The following is a 27,772-nucleotide window of genomic DNA, read 5'->3' on the forward strand; positions in this document are numbered from 1 at the left end:
TGTATGCAACCAAGTGAGGAAAATTAATTTACATATTTGCTTTTACTTGAAATTATGTTTTCCATGAAAGCTAATTTTCCATTTAATTAAAAGGTTATATATTAAACCAAATAGGGCCTTAAAGTATGACTCTTAAGTTCTTGTGTGGTCGAAATGAAATCAAACTCTCATAACAAATTGTATAAAATTATCAGGAATTTAGTAATGTAGTTTAATCAAGGAAAAATTGACTTTTACTACCACTAAGAAGAACCACTTTAATTTTTTCTACGTATTTAAAATTTTATTTTAATCTACCACAATTTTACCAAAAACACACACCAAAAAAAAATGACTACCCACTAATAGTTTTTATTAGCCATTTAGCCCACTCTCCAACTATTAAATATATATTTTTTGATTACGTGTCGAAAAAATTTGCTGCAAATTTTTACATTTTTTGACACGCAACACGAGACATTATGTTTTCTTAAAAAAAATCCAGCTCAATTTGGACCCTTAAGAACTGTATGACCCCTAAAACCTTATCGGAGCAATTTACGCACACATCGATATATTTTTTGACAAGCAAAAGGAGGTACTTATGTTATTTTTTTGTAAATTCTAAGCTTAATTTGTACCCTTAAAAACCAAAATGACCTCCTAAAATCTTAATACTTCCCCTGTCCCATAATACTTAACACAATTACCATTTTCGTTCGTCCTAAAATACGATTGACACGAGTACATATGGAATGAGACCACTAATAAAAAAAATATTTTCCTATACTCTCTTTGGGACCAGAAACCCCAAATTCCAATTAAATCCTATATTTTCTCTCTCCTAATACCCCACCTCCCCCTTTTTTGTTTTCTTACAATATAAAATATAAAAGAGAATCATTTATACGATATATAATAAACAAATGTTTTAAATGGACCCACTTGTAGTTTTATTAAATTATATATCCACCCCAACGTCCCAAATATTATGGGACGGAGGGAGTAAAACATTTTTTGGCACACAAATCGAAAAAAAAATAATGGCTGATTACCCACATACAAAACAAACATGAATTAGGGCCTATTCTGTTTATTTCAGTTAAGTTTAGTTAAGCTCTACTCAGTTGAGTACAATTTCTAATTTCCTTCTCTCATAAATAATTTTTTTTTTTTTTTTTGGTGTTACAATTGGTTCACCCTTTCGGCTAATTCGGATTCGGGGATCAATTATGGGTGGTTAGGTTCCAGTCCCCTTCCAATTGTTGTTGCAGGGGATCAAACACGGGTCATTTTTACCAAGTGTAGCCCCAATCACCACTATACCAACAACCAATTGGTTCATAAACATTTTATTTCAGCTCTATTCAGTTAACTTCAATTCAATTGTTTTCAGTAAATCGGAACATGCCCTTATACTTGACAACTCAATCTGACTTGATCTCATCAAACCCAACCCAAAGACCGAGTTGACACACAGAGAGCACTATCAACAATGAGCAAAAATTAATTTCCTCATTCTCTCTCTTCCAACTCATGAGCATTTTTGTGATTATATTTTTACCCCACCAATGATCAAAAAAATTTTCTTCACCATTCTCTCTCTACTAAATCTTCTCTTTTACTTTTACTAATATCCTCTTATATTTCTCTCTACTATATTATTTTTAATTTTTTTTTTTACTTGCCTTATGGACCCTAAATGATTACTATCCATCTTTAAAAATGCTCATCATATGAGCAATTTTCATTTTGCTCATGTGCATTTTTGCTTTTACTCATTAATGTAAGTCATTTTTATTTTAATTTCACCTAAAAATTTGCTCATGAGCATTTTTTTGCTCATTATTGAGAATGCTCTTAGACTCAATCTTCGGTTAACAACAACCTCTCTATTATTAGTAGAATCCACAAAATGTTGACACGAGGAAGTGTGAATAATAACACCCATGCTTCTTCCATTACTAACGTTAAGAATATAAAGATCATTATATGAGTATATCACGTGACAAGTGCGACCCACCCGCCACGAATATGGATAAGGGTGTACAGTTCTTCTATGTAACGGATACGATGACACGAATTTTATAATTCAGCTACACGTAAATTTGTACACTGATTAACTTCTTAAACCACCTACTGAACACAAAGTAATTTCTTTTATATTTGTATTGTAGTATTTTATTTCCCAACTCTTTGGCGGCTTATATAGTCCCAAAAGATTCTTTTATCTTTATTTGACTAAATCCGACAAAACTGATTTACTGACATAAATTGTAATCGACTAATTTTAATTGTAATTCAATATTTCAAACAAAAATTTAATTTATCCGAAATTACATTACATGAGCTAGATCTGAACCGAATGTGTCTAATCTACTAACATGAAAGTCTTCGTTTATGTTAGCCCTTAATCAATTGATAATGATAGGAAAATTAAAGTCCAAAAGATGAACAAAGATGTACCCTTCACAAAATCACAATGATAGCGTCTAGAATAAAACTATGGGAAAGACAATGACATGCATACATTTAGAGATTATAGATAATTTTGTATAGTCCAACAAACCTTATCTTCATGGACCACCCCTAAAATTGTTTGCCCACAATAATAATTACTACTTTCTTCGCAACTCTTCATTTCATTTTAAATACTATCTATCTATATATATATATGCTAGATCATGTACATTCAATATCAATAATATTATAATATCTTAACATATCATATAGGTCTAAAGTCATGAATTAAGTCATGCACTTGAACACGTACTCGTGTCAGATTGGATATCAAAGTCCGTACATAACTTAAAACCAAAAAACCAGGCCATCATATTACCAGTTTACCACTAAACTCAATACCGCTGGCTAATAAGATTTTTCTTATAAATTACAACCATGCTTCACTCAAACTAAAACACATCTATTTCACTTCTTTTCTTTCCATACCAAAAAAATTAAAACCAAGTTACAAAAATCTTGTTGATCAACAAATAACAATCATGTTGGCAATATTTCATAAGGCATTCTCTCATCCACCAGAAGAACTAAATAGTCCAGCTTCACATAGAGGTCCAAAAAAACCCAAACTACCAGAAGCAACCCTTTCTGATTTCATTTCTACCCATGATCCTCAAAACACCTTCTCCATGAGCTTTGGTCAAGCTGCTGTTCTTGCCTACGTTCGTCCTTTCCCCGCTAATCCACTTCATCAACTGTAAGTATTCGTCGTTGTACTGGAAAATCCAAGTTTATACTCCTTGATCGACAATTCAATACATAGGGCTTTTTTTTTTTTTTTGATGTTTAGAGAGCCACAAAGACAGGTGGTGAGAACTGAGAATCAATCCCAGAATCTCTATAACCGGGAGGGAAGCTCTAACCACTTGAGCTATCCCTCACTCTCATAGGGCCTATTTATGCTATGCATATCACTCGTACAAACTTTTTATTTGATATAACTAAAATACCCTTAATGAAGAAATTGTATGGTATGTACGAGTGATATGCATATCAACGAGATAAATTGCGTAACAAATAATGACTTTGTTTGGGTTGTGTAGGTTATTTAGTGGAAATGATGATATATATTGCTTGTTTAAGGGGAGTTTGGACAATTTGTGTGGGTTGATAAAACAATATGGATTATCAAAGAGTACAAATGAGGCTATGTTAGTGATTGAGGCATATAGAACACTTAGGGATCGTGGGCCCTACCCAGCTGATCAAGTAATTAAGGATCTTGAAGGCAGATTTGGGTTTGTTGTTTATGATAGTACCACTGGAACTGTCTTCACTGCCCTGGTAATTTTACTTGCTCTTATTAGTAGAAGGTTGCTTTTTTTGGTAATTTTATTTTTAGATCTATTATTATGCATGATTATATTAATTACCTCATTTCATTAACCATTTATTATAATTTGTAGTTACTTTATGTATGTAATTAATCATTTACTTATGTTTAATGTTTTCTATTTTCTTGACCACTTGCAAAAAGTTACAATATGATAATATAAGGTGTTACTCTTTTTTTGGGTATGGAGAAAAGTGGTATCTTAGGATTCTATATGATGTTTAGAATTTGTAATAACCATAATCTTGATTTTGACAGTCCCTTCTATTTAGAATTTAGAATTATTTGTCTCATTGTTCTTACACTAACGATCTAAGTATCAAAACCCTCATATAGTTTGATTTAATAGCTAAAATCTTTGATTTATTGCAAAAATATAATAAATATACTTTTCCAATCATAGCTTCCATCACCATTACTTTCATTTAAGTTGTGCTACATGACATGCATCGAGAAAAACTAGTCACAAATTTAAATGGATAACAATTTTATCAACCATTATATTTAATTTCATCATTTCAGTATACTGAGTATATGTGTAATTATCAAATTCTAAGATTAGGGGCTACTCAAAATATTATATCAAAGCCTAGATAAAAGTTTGAGATTGGATCGACTGCATGAACCAAAGATCTTTAATAGACCAAAGATCAAATTGATATCTCATATTATCTTTGTTTTATGTTAAGGGTTCGGATGGAGGGGAGAAGCTATATTGGGGAATTGCTCTGGATGGTTCAGTGGTAATTTCGGACGATTTGGAGGTTATTAAGGCTGGCTGTGCTAAATCTTTTGCTCCATTTCCAACAGGTGAGAGATTCCATATCTTCTCATTTCTAACTGAATTTGACTCTTCTTCTGAAATATGTTTACACGTGTTCATTTTTATGAATACCATGCCTTTTTCCACCGTTTTTAGCTAAACGTTATCCTCTTCTTTTTATTTTTTTCCCTTTTATTTTCTACTTTGGGATAAGGGTAGTGCTGTCAAATTTCAAACCGAAACCGTTTAACTGCCCGAAACCGACCGACCCAAATGAGAACCGAACCGATTAAAAACCGATTTTTTTGAAACCAAAAACCGACCCGAACCGTATTTTAGTAAACCCGAAACCGAATCGACCCTAATAATGTTAAACCGTATAAGAACCGAACCCGTTAACAAACCGAACCAAATATAAACCGAACTGAAAGAAAACCGAACCGAAAAAGAACCGAACCGTATCTAACCCGAAACCGGTTCCAAACCGAACTGTTTGTAAACCGAACTGGTTATAAACCGAACCGTTTATGAACCAAACCGCTTCTAAATCGAACCGTTTACAAACTTTTTTATATAATTAAATGGATTTTTTTTTTGACGGGAATATAATTAAATGGATTAAATATTAGAAATCTTAGAATATTTTTTTTAAAATAGCAAGGCAAATAATTCATTAAGGATAATCAGTGTTCACAAACAAGAGCAAAACAAGCAGGCTCAGGCCCTGCCTCAAACTATTAGCAACACTACTGCCTCTAGTCATGTAAATAAATTATTAAATAAGAAGCATATAATAACCTAATTGTAAACACAATAATACATTAATACACTAACTCTTATAATCTACTTCGTAATAAACTAGTAAGATCAGTATGACTAAACTTGAAACAGAACATAATATGTATTTATAAAATCAATGAGAATTTGTTTATAATATGATGCCTAAATATTAAATATGAAATGATTCGCGACTTTATATAAAACTTGTGAACGCAAAAGGTTAGCAAGTACTATCAAATTTCAAACCAAAACCATTTAACTGCCCGAATCCAAACAACTCGATAAACAATTTATTTTTTGAAACCGAAAACCGACCCGAACCGTAATTTAGTAAACTTGAAATGGAACCGATATGAATAACGTTAAAGTGGTTAAACCATCGAAGAACCGAACCAGTTATAAACTGAACCGAAAAAGAACCGAACCAGTTAAAAACTGAACCGAAAAAGAACCGAACCAGTTATAAACTGAACCAAAAAAGAACCGAACTGTTTCTAACCCGAAACCGTTTCCAACCCGAAACTGTTTGAATCGGGATAAAAACCGTTTACACCACACCGTTAACAAACCGCAACCCGTCTGCACCGAACCGTTTACTACCCGGACTGTTTACAACCCGAACCGAATTAAAACCGCTTAAGAATAAACCGAAACCGAATCGAACTGATAACTTTTAAACCGAACCAAAACCGACCCGTGAGAGAATTAAACCGATTCCACACCGACCCGATTGAATACCGAACCGATTTCAAACCGAACCGAAACCGAACTGTCAAACCGTTTTGACAGTGCTAGATAAGGGTATCTTATTTAATTATGTGTACAGAGTCTACAGACGGTCCAATTATATACTTGCCCATCATACCAAACGACTCTTAGGTTATGATTTCAAGCCCTACTAACTAAATTTGTTAGGGTATAGGGAGATTTCTTTACCTCTCTTTTCTACTTTTAAGCATTGACTAGTGATCATTTGACTTAGGATCTATTCTCTTCGGTTTAATATCAGTTCACTTCAGTTTTAATTTTCTTCTTTTATAAATAATTCAGTTCAACAAATTAGAATAGACCCTTAATAAAGGGACATAGAAAGAGAAAGAGACTCTTACAATGATGTGAAATAAGTTCATTAAGGAGCACTAAGGTAAAAGTCGAAGTAAAAGTGTGCAGAGTTAAGGTTACGGCATAGATCTTGTTTTCGTATGGTACATCAATATTATATGAAGTACTTTGTATATGCTAAGAAATGTGGAGAATCTTATTGTTAGAAAGGATGACAGTAATAGGCCCCGTAGCACAACAAAGCTTTGTTTCACGATGCCACCATAATTTCTTTAGCATCATTAAAGATCACTAATGGTGTGTTTGGATAAAGAAAGGGGAAGGAAAAGAGGGGGAGGAAGGAGAAGAGGAGGGGAGGGAAAGGAAGGGGAGAGAAGAATGGTGAGTTTTCTTTTCAAATCTCTCCATTGTTGGAGGGATCAATTTCTTACAGTTTAATCCTTTCATTTCTCTCGCCTTCAATTCCCTTCCTTCCTCATTTATTATCCAAATGAAAGATACCCTATCTCTCCATTTCCCTCCCCTTCTTTTCCCTCCATTTTATTCAATCCAAACACACCGTAAAGGCGAAATGCTAGTATATCTATCGTGCCTATTAATTTGAGATGTATGACATCATGGTTTTATAGTTGTATGCTCATGAGTCACGAGTTTTGGTATAAGTACCGAATGTAACCAGAGAAGTCTATAAGTATAGTGGGCTATAAAGAACTTGGGCTATAAAGAACTTGGGCCACAATTTAACAATCATAAAGATAAATTTTAGAGGCAAGGTTGTATAATCCCAGGAGAGCCTTACAATGTTGAACTTCCAGTAAGTTCAAACGATAACCAAACTTATTGGTAGGAAGCGGCTTTGTAAGCATATGATTTCTTGATTGTGACTAAGGAAGAGTCATCATGAACCATAGTCCATAGGAAATGGCATCTCCACTAATGATAAGTTGTCACAATCTTTAACCCTTTAATTATGAGAACCAACCAACGCAAATGCTATTTCCAGCCCTAGAAGCTAATTTTTCATCATTAATATGAAACTATGGATAAGTGACTTTAAGAAAGGAATCATCAATAGTGTTGTAGTTGACCAAATTTCCCAAGTGAATGCAATCCATAAATGGTGGTGATGCCTTTTAGCATTAGAATGTGATGCAAGGAGCTCTATCAAGAAGGTTGTGTTAGTACTTCCTAGGACCCTATCATATTGAAGCCTCCGGACTAATGTCTAGAAATAAGTGATTGTTGGATTATGGCCCAAATTCTTTAGCCCATTATACCTTTGGAATTCTCTTGTTATGATCGAGTTTAATTAATTCCTTATCATGAGCATACGCTAGAATAATTGTCATCCATCTTATGTCAAATATGCTAGATATCTTGCATTTTATTGTACCTTTAATTATTTTGGATTCATATATTCAGAATAAGATACCTTGGCATTTTAATTTGGCAATGTGAATGAGAGATTCGTTGTGCAATGTTATGGTCCTTATTTCTGGAACAAGAAGCTTCTCCACATTTCTTGGCTTGTGTACTGCATAGTCACTATCACTAAATATTTACTTGTTTAGAAGCTGAGCTTTCATTTTAGAACCAGAAATACACTTCATAAGTTGATCAGTGTAATCCTTGTTTGTTTAATCTAATATGTACATAATTTCACTTCCACTTCAGAGCTCCTTGTCGAGTTTATTTCCAAATATCGTGAGTTGTATTTTCACCCTCCCTTACGCTTTCTAAAAGGTGGTATGATTCTTATCGTATATCATTAATAGACTAGCTAGAATTTGTAAATTACATAGAAAATTTAGTACATACCATTGAGCCACTCTTTTCATGAGGATCATCATTAGCCTAGTTAGTTGATTATTCTAGGCCGTAGTTCCATTGAGATCAAAAGGCTTAACTATTGCATAAAGTGACGTAAATTTCTTGTTTTTGGTTGGAATTGGGCAGGATTTATGTTCCACAGTGAAGGGGGATTGATGAGCTTTGAGCATCCGATGAACAAAGTGAAGGCAATGCCAAGGGTGGACAGCCAAGGGGTGATATGCGGAGCAAATTTCAACGTTGATAAGTTTAATCGCATCAATAGCATGCCTCGTAGTGGCAGCGCCACTAATTGGTCTCAGTGGGATGCTCACATGAATGAAGCTGTTTGATGCAAAACATCCCCTGCAATACTCTAGACTGCTGAACAATAATCGATCCTTGATGTTGTCTTATGTACTTTTAAAGACTTTGACATAAAAGCATTATGAGATGTGGATCGAGCCATAAGTTGTACATATAAATACGTCTGCCTTCTTTTCTTCAATTCCTGTTTTCTACTATATATGTAATAGCATACGGATCAATGACTGAAGTTGGTTGTCTCTTGAGCTGTTTAGTATGCTAGTTCTACAGAACGAAGTTGTAACTTATAAGCTACAACCATGAAACGATCACACCAAGATATCAAAGTATATGTTAACTTTAATGCCTTTTTTCTTTTTGTGTAACAATGTCATCATTAATCAACACTCATAGCTTGACATGTATGGACTAACCCAACACTTGATTGCAAAATTGAACATAACTCAATTCGAATTAAACTAAACGAAATAACCCCACTTAACCTAAATCTTGAGATAGCCTGATATGAATATGAAAGCCTCATCATATGAACATGGAATTTGTTTTGTACCATTCAGTTAAAATCGACATATATATACTCCTAACGAGCATGACAAACTTTATGTCCTTCTAACGAGCATTAAGCCTTAAAATCGACATATATATATATATATATATACACTATATTATACTCCTAACGAGCATGATAATTCAAACTTTATGTCCTCCTCAGGAACAGTTAGCATGATACTCGTTTGTCGTGTCGACACGTACAACAAAATCGCCTTCGTGCAATTACCAATTGATTATTCTCTGTTTAGGAGTAAGTCGAGCAACAACGTTTAATGTCTTATTCCAATTTCCACCGTTGTATGCCATCACAATTACGCGCGAATCCCAAACAGTAGTAAAGCATTTCACAATTGCAAAACCAAATTTTGACGGTGAACCACCTGTCCTTCCATTTCTCTCGAATTTTCAAAGAACATTCTTTCTTTTTCTTTCTCTTTTCTTTTTTCTTTTTATTCCCTTCTTCTTCCTGATTAACCCTCTCTTCATCATTCTGTAAATCGCCATATTAGAAAACCCAAGATACAGCAAAATTTAGAGGAGAGAGAAAGCTTAAGAGAGCTGCAACAATGGCGGACCGTTTCTTCCTCAATGAAATGCCCTTGTATATCCCTGAAACTTCGGCTATGGCTTCTTCAATATCTGAAACAGGGGATTCTCTCACTAAGCTTCTTCATCATCCTTACAAATCACTCTGCGAAATTCTAAAGAAAACAGCGCTTGATCTTACAAACAATGTACTTTTCTATCTTTCTTTTCTGGGTTTTTGTTTTTTTTGAGCTGAATTTGTGTTTTTGATATCTGGGTATGGTTAATTTCTCTGATTTTCTGGTGCACACCAAGTGTTTGATGATTTGCCTGAACCAAATTTGTGTTTTGAACGTTTGTTTAGGTGGTGAGAGAAACATGGGTGAAGCATGGAAAACGCGCGCAAGATTATTCGCTTTACACTGGAGCTTTAGGGACTGCTTTGCTGCTATTTAAAGCTTATCAAGTGACAAATAATAAGGGTGATCTTGCTCTGTCTTCTGACATTATAAAGGCTTGTGATTCTGCTTCTCGTGGTTCCAAGTAATCTTTTTTGTTCCTTACTTTGTTCTATTTTTTGTTTAATTTGCTGTTCAAACAAATATTTTTTATTCAATTGTTCATTAAAAATTTGAACTTTTAAAAATTTCGATGATCAAATATGCAAAAAGAATTAGTTTTAGGGGGTGTTTGGTATAAATGTAAATGAAACGGAAAGGATTCAAATAAGTAAGGGAAAGGGTAATGATATACGTTACCTTTACTATATGTTTGGTATCCCAGTGGAATGGAAACAATTTGAGGAGATTGTGATTGGGTAAAGAAACGTATTTTGATTCCACTAGTTTGTCAAAGGTAACAAATTGGGGAATTTTGTTACCCTCCGAAAACGGTATTTGTTACTTGGTATTTGTTACTTTTAACTCATAATACCAAATAACTAGAAATGGAAACACTTAATTGAATCCGTTTCCTACATCTAAAACTACTACACCAAACGCCCCCTTAATTTGTCATGTTGATGAAACTATGTTTTTCAGAAAATGGTCATTATCTTGGTTTAAATTATTGCCTCTGATTTAAGAGGGGATGTAATGAGAAAATGGGCCATACAAGGTCTTAAACTCTTTCTATTAAGGAGGATTGCTATGTCATTTTCATGTGTGGAGTGAGTCAATGATAAGTTTGACTTTGTAATTAACCTGTTTGACATGGATTCATCTGTATCCCAAGTCCTAAGTACTCGTGTCGAATACTCCACGTTTAAATATGGTTGTGGACATTTTAGTATTTTGATATCAGCCAAAAGCATGTGTAATTTGAAATAGCTGCCAGTTCATATTGGTGATAGCTATAGCTTTTTGTTTGTATGGTACTTGTAGCATTGTGTTCTCTATTGTGGTTTTTTTGTTCGTAGCTGTGGATTAAAATATTTTGTGCAGTCTGTAGAGTGTAGTCAAAACAAGGAGAAGTTGATTGGTTTTATGATATTACAAGAATAAACATTACTCAACTCTCGTGAGAGCTGTTTGGGAATGTTATATCGCTTGGAAACCCCTAAATTAAACTAATCTATTGAACTTATTAGTCCTTTCCTTAATTTTAATAGCCTTTTCCTAAACTTGTCTGACTCAAAGTTAATAAATTGTGAGATGTATAAAAGGTCCTTAAAGTAGGAAATTTAGATTAAAGGAAACATAACAAATGTATGATCTGTTATCTTTGCGAATTGCTTAGTTGTTTCAAATTCTGCTCTCCTTGGTGGAGATTTGTGACATTTGTGTTTTCAAATAAGGTGCATTCACTATATGTATTGTGTATATACGAAGCCTCTTGGAATGCTTTAAAGGAAAGTGCAAACTAATGTTACTATGTATGTGACTGTGAACTCATTAAGGTTGGAGCTTTATGCATTAGAGCAAGCAGTATATACATTAACTTTGGCTTTTTTATGACAATCTGATCTCAGAAATGTAACTTTTATATGTGGACGGTCTGGCGTCTGTGCTCTTGGTGCTGTTGTTGCAAAACAAGCTGGTGATGAGCAATTATTGGATCACTACCTGACAGAGTTTAAACAGGTACCTTTTTAGGTGACAAAGTGTACACATTCTGAAGAAGTTAGGGATTTGGATTTCGACTTATGGACTATGTTTTTTGTCTGAGCAGATAAAGCTTCCTACTGACCTTCCATATGAGTTGCTTTATGGAAGAGCTGGTTTTCTGTGGTCGTGCTCATTCCTAAACAAGCATATTGGAGAAGGCACCATATCTGATTCCACCATGGTACATTCTATTGACCTTTTTTCTCCTTTTTTCACAGAGCTTTCTCATTCTTTGTAGATAATCCTTATTTTATTTAGATTGTGATAAATAAAATGGATGGAAATTTTCTAGAGGGAAATTGTCACAGACATCATGAAAGCAGGCAGAAAACTAGGCAAGGGGAGATGTCCATTAATGTATGAGTGGCATGGAAAAAAGTATTGGGGTGCTGCCCATGGCTTGGCTGGAATCATGCACGTGTTGATGGATATGCCACTGACACCAGATGAGCAAGAAGATGTTAAATCTGTGCTACGCTATATGATTAGGGATCGTTTCCCCAGTGGAAACTATCCTTCAAGTGAAGGAAGTGAATCAGATCGTCTGGTTCATTGGTGCCATGGTGCTCCTGGGTTAGCCCTTACCCTAGCAAAAGCATCTCAGGTAAATTCAATTTTCAGGTGCTGTGAATAACTTTTAATTGGCTATCATCATGTCAATCCTTCCTTCTTTCATAACAATGCTTTGACAATCTTGGATGTTTATCTAGAATTATGAGAAAGTTCTTTATTTGTTAGGACTCTTTTTCTACATCTACTAGAAGGATGCCTGGATGCAGGGAAACTGGATCACTTGTCTCTGTTTTTAGCATTTCCTTTTTTGCTTGTTGGTTTATGTCGTCTATACTAAGACTCTTCTTTTAAAATTCTCAGGTTTTTGGAGATAAGGATCTGCTGCAGGCTGCTGTAGATGCAGCAGAAGTAGTCTGGAATCGAGGTCTACTGAAAAGAGTTGGAATTTGCCATGGTATCAGCGGGAACACCTATGTGTTCCTTGCACTCTACCATTTAACTGGAAATGCTGAGTATTTGTACAGAGCTAAAGCATTTGCATGTTTTCTGCAAGATAAAGCTGAAAGGCTCATTGCCGAGGGGTTTATGCATGGAGGTGACCGCCCTTATTCATTGTTTGAAGGGCTTGGGGGAATGGCCTATCTGTTTTTGGATATGAATGGACCAAGTGATGCAAGGTTCCCTGCCTATGAGCTGTAGCTTCTTTTTCAAGAAAAGGGTATGTACATGTGCTGTACTTTTGTAGAAAATATACTCGACTACAGAAAGGTTTGCAAGGAAGAGGGAAAACTTAAGGTTTACTAGTGCAGATTTTGTATGACACCACGGCATAGGTAAACATATAAAAAGTTAAAAACTATCATGGTATGTAGCCTGGCTTAACCACTTAACTCGAATTTATCTAATAACGGTGGATGTAAATTGGTCCTTCACTTTCTTTAAGTATTCATAAAGTTAATATGATGTTTATATCTAATCTCGAGTTCCAATTCATTATATGCTTCCGTTAGTTTTTCCCTTTAAAGATAATTTTCGACTTTTCAATGTTCATCTTATATGTACGCGCTTTGCCTCTACTAACGTTACAATCAAATCCGGACAGAGGAGGTGTTATAATTGATTTACAATTATTTAACCTGAGAATTTTAATAGTTAAATTCACTATTTGCCAAAGGGGATCAGTAGATTTTTATTACGAATCACAATCAACTGAACTACTTACAAAGCCAAAAAATTTCTTACAAGCTGCTCATTATCCCATTGACACCAAACCTCGGAATTTTTGATGCTACAATCTCTTCCCAATCGCACAGAGGTAGCAGAGGAGCTAGGCATTGTGACATCTGCTTAAGTTTCTATGCCAAACCAACTAGCTTTTCACTGATCTCCCAGACTTTCTTGGCCTTCTGAGGATCACTGGCTTCTTGTGACATCTGGTTCTCAAATGAAGCCGAAGCCTTGTTCCAGCTCCAGTATACACCGGATTTTGTCAAACTCGGGTCACTCACAACCTGAATCACAAACCCCAACACAAAAAATTGTTAGCTTTTTAATAAGTTTCCTGTGATTACATTATGCTAGTTTCTGATGGTATGATGATCTTACCTGAGCAAGTCTTTTCCCTGCTTCATCTTCAGAGACATATCCCTTGGTGACGTACTTTTGGAATGGAGGGAAAAGAGCCCTAAACAAGGGGATATGTTCCCTGAACAAGCCAGTAGTGGCTATGCAGCCAGGGTATAGTGAAGCAAAGGTGATTCCTGTGTCCTCATGGTAGCGACGGTGAAATTCCTGCATGGTGAGCATGTTGCAGACTTTACTGTCTTTGTATGCCTTAGCACCATCAAAATCTCCACCATCTATCATAGCAGAGCTGTTTAGGCCATTCAATCCACCGGCGAGCCCCCTCATGTCTCCTAGGTTGGCCTTTGGAGGCACATTCCCGGCCAATGTGTTTGTGTTACCTAAATCAAATACAGATTACAGGAAAGCATCACAGACTGACCCTTTATCGCAATATTTCTGAAGATGAGTCCAATTCATAAACAACTTATCACATTAGATCTGTCAATAATTTTTCTAGTTACCTGTAATAGATCCGACGATAATGAGCCTCCTAGAAGGATAATCCGACTTGTTCAAGTCCTCAAGCAACAACCTCGAGAGCAAGAAATGGCCAAGATGGTTAGTCCCAACACTGAGCTCAAAGCCTTCGGCAGTAAAGGAAGGATCCCTGGCAGTAGGCTGGTAAATAGCGGCATTACAAACCAACACATCAAGCGGACTTCCTGATTGCCTAAAGTTATTCACAAACTGCCTAACACTGTCAAGAGAAGAAAGATCAAGATGCATTATACTATAATTCTCCTTTGACATTCCAGCAGCTTTAGCCGCCCTTTCGGCCTTAAGGAAATCCCTACACGCCATGATTACATGCCATTTTCCTGTCTCGGCCAATGCTTTCGCAGTTGCAAGTCCTAGACCGGAGGATGCACCGGTGACAATAACACTACCCTTTCTTAGAGTTTTCTTTTGCTCTGATGATGATCTAGTTACTCCTGGTGTCGCCACTGCCGAGGTTTGTGCTCTGATTGGCCCTGCTGCCCTTGTTGCATTGCATTCTCTCTGCCATTAAGAGAAGATTTCATTAAAATGTTCCAAATTCTGCAATTTTATGTTCAAATGATGAATCAGTTACAATACTGAAAATTTCAGTCTATTATTTTACCTTGCATCTCAAAGCTGATGAACTGAAGTCAGCTTTGACATAGTCTGACAGAGATACCCCAAATAAGCTAGAGTCCTTGAATGATGCAGTAGATTTTCCCTACATATACATTAAAATAATAATCTAAGTATGGAGTAATCAAAGCACAAAAATATTAATATTTGCGTATTTACAACTACTCAAAACAATCAATATGCCATAGGTAAAAGACGGTCTAAAGGTGTAGTGTATGGCTGTAACATGTTAAGGTACTAGGACTCATTTAAAGTGACAAAAAACATGTATAACGTGCACTTGAACACGTACTCGTAAGTTTTAATAACCGACCCAATCGAAAATTCTATCATGTCTAGTGACATTGTAGCAATGCATAATGAAAATCTACCTCTTTAGGGATGGACAAGGCAGAAGGAAGCAAAGAAGCTTGGAGAGCCATTTTTTGGTATATTATATGAACCTAAAAACTTAAAACTTGATGTTTTTACTGTTTTGAGTGAAATGTAATGTTAAAGTGTTGATATTTAAGATAGATATTATGGAGGGGCCAACTATTTATAAGGAGTTGTTTGGACAAATAAGAAAAAAGTTATGGGGTGTTGAGGATATGTGTGGATAGGATAATTTTGGTGGAATTTATCTGCCACTTCATTACTCATTGGCCAATCAAAATTTTAGTTTTAGATTTCTTTTAGATCTTTCTAGAATTTTTAGTTGAAAAAAAAAAAAAGGAAAATCCACTTGAAGTTGAGGCACAAAGTTTTAGATGAACCACTCCTAGCTAGTATGGGCTGGTCATATAATTTACAGGATATAATGAATGAGATAATATATGATGGGAATGTATTGACGAAGTGTAGAGCATATATGAAATATGTGAAGATGTAGGCAAAGTAATTGCTAATTTTAATTTGGGAGTTGCAATATAAGAGTATGTTTAGTTGACACCGTTTAATTTTTATACTATTCACATATTACACTTTGATTTGCTTTATTGATTTATAGATACGATAAAACATAGTCATGTGAGATCTTGTTTGAATCGTCCCGATGTATATTTTTAGTAATATCCACTTTTTTTTTATTTACAATGTTTATAATGAGAGATATTAATCGTTAAAAAAATATTTTGGCAAGCGTGATAATAGAAAAGTGTCAACTTAAATTAAAAATAACAGAGGAAGTATGTTGTTTCATTAAGGACAAACACATATATCAAATGATGACTTAATACATTTGTATTGTTTTCAAATAAGTAATTTACACTGTAATTTTTTTTGAATAAAAAATTAGAGATGTTAAAAAATCTCAAATAAAACAATAAGGTGAACTAAACCTAGCAAGTAGCAATTGTATGCGTATAATGAATTAGATATGTATTTAAAATTGTATACTACACTTGAAATACAAGTACTTCATGCACAACTTATCGACTTATTGTCGTACGTTACAGACTTATCGTCATATGTTACAGCAGGATCAAAGAAAATTAGTCCAAACTCCTTGATGAATGCGTTTTATTCGATTTTTGGTTTACTTAAACCCTTATAAAATAAAAACTAGTTTAGAAAATTGCAATTCTATCAACATACTTCTTCTGTTTTTTCTTATAAGTACAATGATTGGAATTTCACACTTGTCAATGCACATATTTGACTGCTAATATCTCTAATTGTCATTTAGTAAAAATTATAAAAAATCAGATATTTTAAACCATTTCAAGTCGAATCCAACAAGACGTCATAATATTACAGTTATTTAAAACGAAGTAATTTTTTTAAAGAGTGATGGAAACAATAATATAACTCATATTACACGGGCCTAAAATATTTTAGTAGAATGAGAACTCAATATGTAGCGCAAAGAATCCAAAGTAACTCGCGACCATGCCAATTTTTAAAACTCGAGTTCTCCAAAGTCCTAAAGCTTAATAGTACCTTTATTAAGTTGTTCATCGTTGGAACAAGAAAAATAAATAGTAAAGCATCTTTAAATTGCACGCAATCTCCAACTGTTAACCGAAAGATATTATTGAGTTGTTCATCTTTGGAATAAGGAGTTGCATAAACCCCAAATCATTCCAACAATGCTTAATTGCTTATTGTCAAAGTCACTTGTACCTTTATGGGACTTGCACAAATCAACAATTTAAAAAATTAAGAAAAAACTAGATTGAAGATGTAAATATTTTAGTCCAACACAAAATTCAAGAATCCATCGCCAAAAAAAATATAAATAAAAAAAAAATAACTCCGTAATTTGTTAAGCAAACAAGTTCTTTTGTACTTCGTATATGTTAAATTCACAACCTGCTTGTGGTCACATACAAGAATTTGTGTTTGTAATTTATCTCGAATATTAGGATAAATTCACAACCTGCTTGTTGAAGCACATTTAACGGCCCATTTGATAGCCGATTATTAAGGAGAAGAAGAAGAAGAAAAAAAAAAAAGGAAGAGGTTGGTAATAAAACTTAGTTTTTCAATCATTAGATAAGTAAAAAGCATAAACATGAAATAGTAAATTGTCGCAGAGTGATTCAAAGTCGGAATTGATGGGCAAAAACAAGAAGGGGCAAAATAATAATCTCCAACTAGAAAAAAAATGATTACTGACAAAATGCACAGATAATGATGATTACAGGATGTCATTTCACATGATAATGAGATCTGACATTTGCCTCACATAACATTTTTATATAAACTACTACACTGGGCACATGAATACTGTGTAAAACAAATGATAATGAATTTTGTGAAAAGAATTCATTAAACTCAATAAGCTTTGTGGCATAACTCTACAATTTTGGATTACATTTAATCCACCATTTTTCTAAATGCACGGTGTAAAACTTTTTACCCTCCTCTTTTTTCTTTTCTTTTTTTTTTTTTTAATTATAAAACTCTTTTTTCTCTCCCATTCCTCCAATAAATCTGTACTTCTTCCTCAATGCTCGAATACATCGCAAGCAAGAAATGAAACTCATAAATAATACAAATCTCTCCCTGTACATGATATGGAAACAAAGGCGAACAAAAATCATACCTATATCCGCACTGGCAATCCATAATTTAGAAAAGTTCTAATTTCCCCTTTGAGGCCAGCGGTTGCAATCACCAATCCCCAAGCAGCCCTATTTTGAAGCACTCCATTGGAGAAGTCCAAACTAACACGAGGACTCCGGTTCTTGGTGGCTAGAAGAAGCTTCTCTTCTGGCCACGTCGATGAAATTCTATCAAAGAAATAGCTGTTGGGTGCATTGGAAATTGTACCACGGAAAGGACTATTGCTGCAACCTGATGCAGGAGAGCTATCATTTCCGGTAAACTCCTCCACTGGTGTCGGAGGGTGGTTGGTTGTTGAGACCCCCTCCGAATGACGGCGGATCCCATTTTGCTCTTCAGAGCATAGATCTTGGGGTCCCCACGGTTCACCCATACCAGGCCATGGGATAGCCACAGATACATCTTGACAGTGGAAATGCTCATAAGAGCGTGTGACTGTCACTCCTTTGCTCCGACTAGGCCTGGACTCACCTTCATGTTTCCACACATACACGTGAGAATCCTCACTGGCACACACCACATACTTGCCATTCGCAGTGAGGGAGGCTGAGATTTGACTGTTTGTGTTGCGAAACCCTATTTTGAGATGGAATTGGATTTAAACCGATATTTAGGACACCAGATAAACAGACATCATTGCACAGCAGAATGTAGAACATCATAACTAATTTTAACCAATTCAAGAACATCATAATCTGATTCACATAATGAAGACAACTTTCTTCCGATCTTCTAGGCCTGGCTTCATTTTTTCAAACACAGTCAAAGGCTCAAGCAACCTTTCTTACACACGGAGTAACTCGACTTTGCACAAACATAGTTTTACTTATTTAACCTGAATTTTTATACTAGATATGCACAAAACAGTGATGATAATCACTGAATGAATCCTTGAATCTTGTAAGTTCTAGTTTATTATTTATTGTAAACCCAGCCCAATGACTACAAGTGACCAGGCAACATTAAATGAAAATCCTAGCAGAGCTAGGCATAAAAGGCGCTCCTCAAATTCTCAATACAACTAGGGTATAAATTCAGATTAATTCCAGAAGATCGCAAGCCTAGCAGTACTATTCAATTTGAAAACTAAGTACTTTAAATGTACAAAAAAAAAAAAAACATAACCAGAATGTACTATTTAAATAATAAACCTTTCTAAGCTAATGGTATCTAATGCAGCTCTCAGATTTAGCACGCGACACTTTGATGAGTTATACCAAGGGACCACGTGTATGGGACCATCAATTTAAATGGAGTTCTGAAAGATTACTAAATCACATGACAATCGTAACCACAAAGGCAAAAATCTGCATGGACATGCAAAAGATTAAGACACAAGGGAGATTTCCACACCATATCATGACTTCGAGAAACGAAATGCAGGGTGCATCACACATGTAATCTTGCTCGAAAATATCAGACCCAGAAGTAGAACTAGAGTACGCAATACATTTTGATAATCATTTCATTACAGGGATAAAAATACCCCATATATCGTCAGGTACAAAGCTATATGAAGTTCTTGATCTATCTCATTTTCCTATTTATTAGAAGGCAAATGGAACCAAAAGAACAGCTAGTCAGCTACTATTTTTAGAGGGTGCATGGAACCCTACATCTATACAATGTAACAAATCAACAATGGACAATATAAACTCTAAGGAACAATGAGAAGCAGAAGACACTAGGTCAGAAAGCAATCTACATACTCAGCATTTATCATAGACTAGGTATTCAGTTAATAGTTTCTGCAGATTGTTAATCCTTCCAACTTCCGATGCCACACTCTGACTTTCACACACTATTTTCTATATCATGAGAACAATTTCACTTTTAATACCCATGTCTTATATATCTTCCTAAAAGAATTTACACCAATGACTTTTGTAATTCACAGTTGAATGCCAATTTTCACTCTTAAATATAAAAGACTGACTAATGAGAGGCATGAAGAATTGGTGATATTAGAGAATATATGAGAAATATTTCAAGAGATCCAAGATGCCTTTTTTAATTTGAAGGGGTGATATTAAAGTTGAAGATATCATACCCTTAAATTTGACAGCCTGGCTTAAAACATCACATTAATAAGCCATAGGTATATCCGTATATATAATGTCACGATCACATAAAGTGCTGTAACTTTCAGCCAACAAAATTTTCAAAAACATAATGATGCCAGCAATATCAGCTCAGTGCCACAGGATTAGACACAAGTAATTATCATCTTTAGGATCCCAGACAGATTGGCAAGTAACAAACACCCCCTTTAAGCACCAATAGAATATGTTCCTACACTATGTAATGGATGTATCCTCCATGAAAAGGTACGCGTCCCCATAAACATCGTTAGCTCACACCTAATATGTTTACCATACAGGCCCTCTTTCTGACTTCATATGATGAGTAAAGTATAAATTCAACACAGTACCATGAGGTCCACAATCCGACTCCAACCTCTACAAATAACTTTGCTCTAAACATAACACAATTGGTCTACCATTGCACCACAAAGGACCTCTTTCTCACTTTGTAACATACAGAACCAAATCAGTACCAATGGGGTCCACAATCAGACTCTACCACAGATAGCTCTGCTGATGATTTTGCTCAATACTTAACACAATTAGTCAGCTATTTGCACCATAAACCCACAGCATTCTTGTTTGAAATGGTACTATATTCATCAATTAATATCTTGCTCATCAAAGCTTAATCTATAAAGAACCTATTCCCGCCCAACAATGAAGCCCATTATCACAGACTATGGTAACTCACTACCTATACAAAATCTAATACAGTAAAAGGACAAAACAGCAGAGCCTAATGACTAGGAATTGATTCAAGAATTGACAACATGATGACAGCCATCTTTGATTCAAAAGGCATATTTAAATCTCTACATTGCTTCCAGCACAACAGAATCACGGTAAGCATTCTGGTCAGCTACACGTAGGAACTACTACACCACCTCCCTCCCAAACAAAATAATAATAAAAGTAACAAAACAAAAAATGAAGCCCCCATAATCTTCAGAGTAAGAGTAGCCACAAGGGAGGTAAGAGTAGCCACAAACTCCTCTACCCCCTGATCTTCAGAACATTCACACAACACCAATTGCGAAGAGAGAGAAAACAAAAAAGGTCAGACAAATAGCAGCTACATCATGTACCTTTAAATTTGTGAGCCAGATCCAAACCATCAATAACCCGAATTCGTGAATCCGCAGACGTTATCAAAACTTCCGAAGAACTCCCAGGTGCAAACTGCTCAGTGAAAGAAAGCATATTTCAGCAGATGGGACAAGTAGGAATGCAATAGAGCTACACTTGAAAACATGCTGAAACTAAAAGCAGCAGACTAATTTTCCAACCATAGAAAGAATAAACTACTCACTTGGAAACCAGTTATTTTTTTGAGGTGGGATTTTTTCTTCTTATTTTGTAGGTTGATTTGGCACTTCTGTTGCAGCTTATTTTCTGGAACCACAGTAGAAACAAACCAGTGCATGAGAATTAACAAATGCACATTATACAACCAAATCATATAAAACACATTTAAGACTGCACTGGACTATACCAGATGTGTTGTATAGGCGACAGCTTCCCTTGTATGAACCAACCAATGCACCCTTCAAATATAAACTAGTTCAGGATACCACATATAGCAAAATGATCAATACGGTTTCAGAAACACTTTTAACACATTCCAATATACCTGACCATCTGGAGTATAACAGGCAGCAGTGACCATCTCATGCAGATCATTCCAATCAACAACTTGACGGTCAGGAATGCTCCATATGCGAACTTTGGCATCTAGGGATCCACTGATGAAGTATCTATCATCAACAGGATTGAACTGGATGCAAGTTACTGTGCAAAGAGAAAGTACAGTCTTAAGAAAATTAAAAAAGCAAGCAGCTATAAACTAGCAAACTACAATGCAGAAAATCATCAGCAATGGAAAACTGTGTAACTTCCTCTGACATCTCGTCAAAAAAAAAAAAAAAAAAAAAACCTCTGATGCAGAACAGCAAAGATGGATTTTTAAAATTAAAAAACAAGAGGGGTGGGATCTTTTTTTTTTTTTTTTTTTTTTTTTTGACGGGAGAGGGGTGGGATCTAGAAAACGAAAAGCATGCTTACCATAGTCACTGTGGGAAAATATTTTCAAACAAGTCTTGCTGGACAAGTTCCACAGACGCACTGTCTTGTCCATTGAGGATGAAAGTAAAAGCTGAAAAGGAAAATTGGAATCAAAGATTAATGGAAATCAACCTCAAAGTACTGTACTAACTAATCAGTATCACCAATTGATAAATGGGTCATAGAAGCTGACATCTTTTGTCACAGACTTGGTGCTAACTAAAAAGTTCATCAAAATATTCATTTACTGTAATAATTAATGAATAAGTATCACCAATTAGTTAACGGTGATTGTCCAAAGATAATCCCAATTTGAAGAGTTCCTAAATAATCCAAAGTATGGGTTCCCTCATGAAAGTCAACCCCAAATAACAGGGTTATATTTTTCCAATTTATTTATTTATCATACATTTAAAGCATCAAAATATTGATGATTGTTTTACATTTTGCTAAATGTTCAATTGAGCAGCTGAAAAAAAAGGTATTAGGGTCTATTGTAAGGAAGAATTTTTAAATATTTAATTGACTGCACATACAGGATACAAAGTAAGGGGAGGGAAGATAAAACAGAAGATGAGAAGGGTGATAAGGATTTCAGGCTCATAAATTAGCAGAGGGAGAGAGTAATCATTGACCGGGGGCTTTGGGTTGATAAATTAGCAAAGGTGGGGCAATAAGGAAAGAAATTTAAAGAGGGTTCTTTTAGGTCTATATTTTTATAAATTATTTATGGGAGGTGGGGGGATAAATAAGCTGTTTTTGGAATGATCTGTAATAACATGCGAAGCAACAAATGGTGGACAGGTGAATTGAACAAAGAGGAAGGATATAACTTGTAAAGATAGACAGAAAGAGAGAGCACATCTTTCAGCCAAGGATTATGGGAAGAGGATACTTAGTGAGGAAGGACTAAGGATTATACTCCTATACAACAGAAAAGAGAGGACACTATGCCATGTAAGTTAGGGGCATTTCAGAGCTGAATTATTCAGTGAGTATTCAAGTTATAATTATTAACCAATACGGCCAAACCACTATAAACGCCAAAACGTATTCATAGTTTAAGGACCAACAAGAATGTGGTACTTAAAAAGTTATGTTCAACAATTGTAGATGTATAACGCTGTTATGTGCTTAATTGTTTGAAATAATGTTAACAGTTAAAACTTCAATCTACAAACTTAGATGATAGTCATGATACTTTAAGCAGAAACACTGTAGAATAAACTTTAACAACAGTCAAACATCAATTCAAATCCCGTGTTCAAACAGGCTTTTCCAATAGAAACCACTAAGGCATTTACAAGAATGTGGTATGTAAAAAGCTATGTTCAACAATAGATACCACTGAGGCATTTACAAGAATAAAACTCAGCATCACTATAATTTACAGGTAAAACAAACATTCAAGCCTAAGCACGATAAAATGAGACAAAATGATACTATGGAGAGGATAAAATGAAATCACACATCACTAACCTGAGATTTGGACCAGGAGAGATCAAGCACGTCGTCTGAATGTCCCTGAAATGAACAAATTGGTTTTTCTGACAGCCCAAAAACAGTCTCTGGAACCTTGATATGGTCCAAGCTCACAGATTTTCGGCTGATTGATGGCCTACCCCTCCTCTTTTTCTCCAATGGATTATCCAAGCTCGGAGGAATTAAATTTGGTTCAGGTGACCCATTTGCCAAGACAAGAAGACTCAAACTCGCATCATCGGGTCTATCCATCAAAAGTTCACCCTTCCTCTCTGATTCAACCACTTGCCAAACATGTATTACGCAATCCTCACCAGCACTTGCCAGGAACCTCCCATCTAAGCTAAACTTTATTGTCCAGATAGACCCATTATGGGCCTGAATTTCCTGGCTTTTATACAATGCTGTAAGGTCCTTAACCGATTTCCCATACTGCCGAACCCGAACCCTCTCTGGTCCATGGAATGAAGTATCCTGACTGTCATCAGTAGCAGAGCTAGACCTGCGCCCGCCTTTCTCTGAAGAGGTATCCCTCTCATCGCTGCTACGTCTTTCCTTGTAGCCTGTAACACTACTAGCCACATTTTTGATACTTCTAAACCAGCTAACCTTCTTCTTCGACTTAGATCCATTATCATTATTACCATTAGACTCACCACAATCCTTGTTATTGTTAAGCTGATCCTCCACATTTTGCCGTCTCATTAACTCCTGAACAATGGGGGAATGCCCGACACTCATCTCGAATTCCTCCATAGTCAAATGCCTCCCAGTCCCAACCTCCTTAAGCTTATTCCACATCCCATCTTCCCTAACCTCCTTCACCACAAACTCTTCCCCATTATCAAGATTCTTAATTGTACACACCTTTTCTCTCTCACTCTCCTCAACCCCACTTCTGCAAACCTTCCCATCACCACACTCCACCTCTATCTCACTGATCCCTTGTTGCCGGCTACCACTCCTCCACACCGGCAGCTTATTAGAACCATCCAAACCCGACAATGAAACCGACCCAATACACCCATTACTCACCAAATTATCAACAACTCCATTACAATTACCTTCATTATAGATATTATTAATTTTAATATCATTATGGTTACCAACATCAACATTGAACTTAATATTATTATCCCTTTTACTATTTCTATATACAGTATCAGAAACAGAACGAATTGAAAGAATTGAAGAAGAAGAACAACAAGTAGTATTACTAGTAGAAGAAAAGGAAGCAGAATTACACTGATCCGATTTCGACCGGTTAATAGCCAATGAGACATCATCCTCAGCTAATTTGAAAGGCTGGTCAGCAGAGCACCCAATCATATGATGATCAAACGACGCAGATCGGACCGTGGCGTTGTTACGCCGTGCCAAAGACGGGTCAGCCGACAATCCCAACGCCCGAAGAAGCCGATCACGGCGCTGCTCAAGCGAGGAGAGAGAAAACGACTCAGAAGAAACCCAAACATCATAGTTTTGCGCCGACATTGGGAATTTCGGAACCCCAGAAGAGTTACTACTCTTGCCGCCATAACTATGGTGATGAAGGTGATGACTACTACGGTGTCGGCGAGGGGACAAAACGGTGTCGCTATCATCCTCAGAATTCGATGTAGATGAATTCGAAGAAGATAGGATCCGATCAAGAGATTCGTAAAACCTTTCTTCTTCTTCTTCTTCTACTTTAACTAATTTGGGTAATTTCTCTTCTTCTTCTTCTTCCTCCTCTTCTTCTTCGTTTTTGCTCATGGTAAGAGCATTTCCGGAGAAATGGAGGAATACCCACGAAGAGAGAGAAAGAGAACGAAAATGGGTTTCAGTTCTCTTTCTCTCTCTTACCTTCTACCAATCTCTCTCTTAGTCTTCTTCTTCGCACGGCCTGGTCGTGCGGTTGAATGGGGGTGTATTATTGCTAGGTTTGGATGGGATCAAAGAGGAGAGAGAAAATGGGGATCGAATGAAGAGGGAATTCCCAGAAAAAGTAAGGATTAAATTGGGGAAATTGCAGATCCCAGGAGAGAGAAAATGGAAGTAGGTCGTGCAATTGAGCAAATTACAGGTTGGTTTTTGGGGAGAAAGAGAGGAGTGAAGAGAGAGGAAAGTGTGGAGGTTTTGAGGGTGTGCGGTGTGACCGTGTGAGGTGGCTCTTCTTGTTCTACTCGTATTTCTCCGGCTACTTTTTTTTGTTTTTATTTTTATTTTTATTTTTATTTTTATTTTTTAAGTTTTTTTTATTTAATTTTAATTTATTTTTAATTTTTGGGGGTGGGGGGGTTGGGTTATTATGGAAGAGTACTAGAGTAGTAAATGAGGGACTTGATATGATATGATAATTTCTGGTACTAGTCTATAAGACTATAACTATACTTCTATTTTGTTTGTTTGGGTATCAATAATTTTCATGTACTTGTTGGTAAAGTAGTGGTAGTGATCCTTTGTGTAAGTTTTGGGATGTTTTTCTCTTTGGTTTCTCGTTTGTTAGAGTGAGATCAAGATGTAAGTGAAATCGAGACCTATTTGCAAATTAGTTAAAATATTATTATTCACAAAACCTTAAGCAGATTTAGTGATAAGGAAGCTTGTGGGCTCTCACTAGGTTGTCTAGAAACAACTTAAGGATAGGGATTTCTTTACCATTTCCCCTCACGCCCAAGGGGTCTTGCTTGCAAATTCAAGCTAAGTTGACATGTGAGAGGATCCAATTCGATAGTGTCTTCTCCTTACCAAAATAAAAATAGCAATGATAATGGATCCTTATATGGAAGCAGTGTATCAATTATTGGAATGTCAATCTCTATCTAATTATATTCAAGTCTCATATTTTTCCATATTAAAATAGAATAGAAAAGGAAAAAAAATTATGATAGTACTGCCACCTTTTTATCTAAATAATAAAGAGATCAAAATTCAAAACAATCCAAAATAAACTCATTTAAACATTTGTTTATAATCATTATATTCCAAATATAAAGTCATTTTAAGAGGTTTGTTTATGATGATTCTATTTTGAGAGTAAGGGATAACTCTAAGAGGTTTCGGGATAACTCTAAGAGGTTTCCTTTCGGTTCAAGGAAATTTTGGAATAAGAAGTTTACCTCCCTCTACTATTTACAATAGTAAAATTCAAATTTCAAAGTCCAAAGTTGCACTTGCAATACCAAAGAATTCACCTATGATAAAATGGAATGTCGTTTCTTGCTGTTAACACATAAACATGAATCTTGCTAATTAAAATTATCGTGATGAAAAGAGAGATAACATGAGGCTAAATTACAATTACTCATTACATTTTTTTTTTTATGAAAGAACAATTACTCATTACATTTGCCAGATTAAAATTAGCAAAAGAGACTATTTTATTTGAAAATGATAGATGTATTATATGAACATGTACGTATCGTGTATGGTATTGTAGTAAAGAGACTAGTTTAATTTAAAAACGAAGTACGTGTTTAGAAAGGTAAAAGAGTAGTCCGCAATCGACAAGGATAAGCTGTTTTCTCTCGTATACAGTACTTAATAGCAAGATCAAGTTATCTAGTTTAGCATCCTATTTACACGTTCATCAATTTTCTTGCACACCCGCCGCTATAAAATGGAAAGTTTAAGAATAAAGGTGCGCCACTAATGGAGGAATTTACATTTTACTCAAATGTGTTAAAACAAGATTTAAAATTAATTTTTAAAGTAATCTTTAAGGTTAACTTCACAAAGAAGTGACTCTATCATGATCATAATTTAAATCTTTTTATGTTGTATATGTAATACACCCGTTGTATACAAGACCTACTACACTCCATATATGTATTATTTTATATAAAAGAAATAACATGATCTACAATCAATAGTTTACATAACAATTAATTAGTGGTCAATCATATAGCTAATTGGCGGAATTATTAATCTTTTTGTGGTTTTATTATTTTTTTTTTATCAAGCCCATTTTTTGTTTGTTCAATCTTTAGATTAATGATTTACAATTTTGTTTAATAGTTTGATTAAGTCTACATATATGATTTAGTCAAATTAATATAGTTTCAATTGCGACAGAAATCTAATAAAATGATTATGTTGTTGA

The 27,772-nt window shown here is 35.3% G+C and overlaps 4 protein-coding genes across 5 annotated transcripts; 2 read left to right on the forward strand and 2 right to left on the reverse strand.

Annotated features, from left to right (window-relative positions):
- Positions 1 to 2,712: 2,712 nt before the first annotated feature.
- On the forward strand, positions 2,713 to 8,916 carry LOC145574864 (stem-specific protein TSJT1-like). Its single transcript, XM_081632733.1, has 4 exons — positions 2,713 to 3,196; positions 3,543 to 3,783; positions 4,522 to 4,642; positions 8,394 to 8,916. Exons 1-4 carry the CDS (start codon positions 2,982 to 2,984, stop codon positions 8,597 to 8,599), a joined length of 783 nt encoding a protein of 260 aa, XP_081488859.1. The 5' UTR covers positions 2,713 to 2,981; the 3' UTR covers positions 8,600 to 8,916.
- Positions 8,917 to 9,403: 487 nt separating this feature from the next.
- Positions 9,404 to 13,231, forward strand: LOC145576784 (lanC-like protein GCR2). The gene is made up of 6 exons (XM_081634488.1): positions 9,404 to 9,859; positions 10,015 to 10,193; positions 11,620 to 11,731; positions 11,820 to 11,936; positions 12,048 to 12,359; positions 12,629 to 13,231. The coding sequence occupies exons 1-6, from the start codon at positions 9,692 to 9,694 to the stop codon at positions 12,965 to 12,967; spliced, it is 1,227 nt and encodes a 408-aa protein (XP_081490614.1). The 5' UTR covers positions 9,404 to 9,691; the 3' UTR covers positions 12,968 to 13,231.
- Positions 13,232 to 13,411: 180 nt separating this feature from the next.
- On the reverse strand, positions 13,412 to 15,538 carry LOC145574866 (protochlorophyllide reductase-like). Its single transcript, XM_081632734.1, has 5 exons — positions 15,382 to 15,538; positions 14,997 to 15,095; positions 14,356 to 14,893; positions 13,874 to 14,232; positions 13,412 to 13,779 (listed from the first exon to the last, which is right to left on the reverse strand). The coding sequence occupies exons 1-5, from the start codon at positions 15,430 to 15,432 to the stop codon at positions 13,624 to 13,626; spliced, it is 1,203 nt and encodes a 400-aa protein (XP_081488860.1). The 5' UTR covers positions 15,433 to 15,538; the 3' UTR covers positions 13,412 to 13,623.
- A 2,201-nt stretch (positions 15,539 to 17,739) lies between these two features.
- LOC145574867 (uncharacterized) lies at positions 17,740 to 25,940 on the reverse strand. Of its 2 annotated transcripts, XM_081632736.1 has the most exons (8): positions 24,933 to 25,940; positions 23,686 to 24,752; positions 22,207 to 22,297; positions 21,776 to 21,933; positions 21,638 to 21,689; positions 21,455 to 21,537; positions 21,231 to 21,324; positions 17,740 to 18,634 (listed from the first exon to the last, which is right to left on the reverse strand). In XM_081632736.1, exons 1-8 carry the CDS (start codon positions 25,441 to 25,443, stop codon positions 18,039 to 18,041), a joined length of 2,652 nt encoding a protein of 883 aa, XP_081488862.1. In that variant the 5' UTR covers positions 25,444 to 25,940; the 3' UTR covers positions 17,740 to 18,038. The 2 variants fall into 2 exon arrangements, with proteins under 2 accessions (XP_081488862.1, XP_081488861.1); XM_081632735.1 differs by having other exon boundaries at positions 23,686 to 25,940.
- Positions 25,941 to 27,772: the final 1,832 nt, after the last annotated feature.

This window comes from Chenopodium album, chromosome 13, assembly GCF_948465745.1.
Source record: "Chenopodium album chromosome 13, dcCheAlbu1.1, whole genome shotgun sequence".
Taxonomy (NCBI): Eukaryota; Viridiplantae; Streptophyta; class Magnoliopsida; order Caryophyllales; family Amaranthaceae; genus Chenopodium; species Chenopodium album.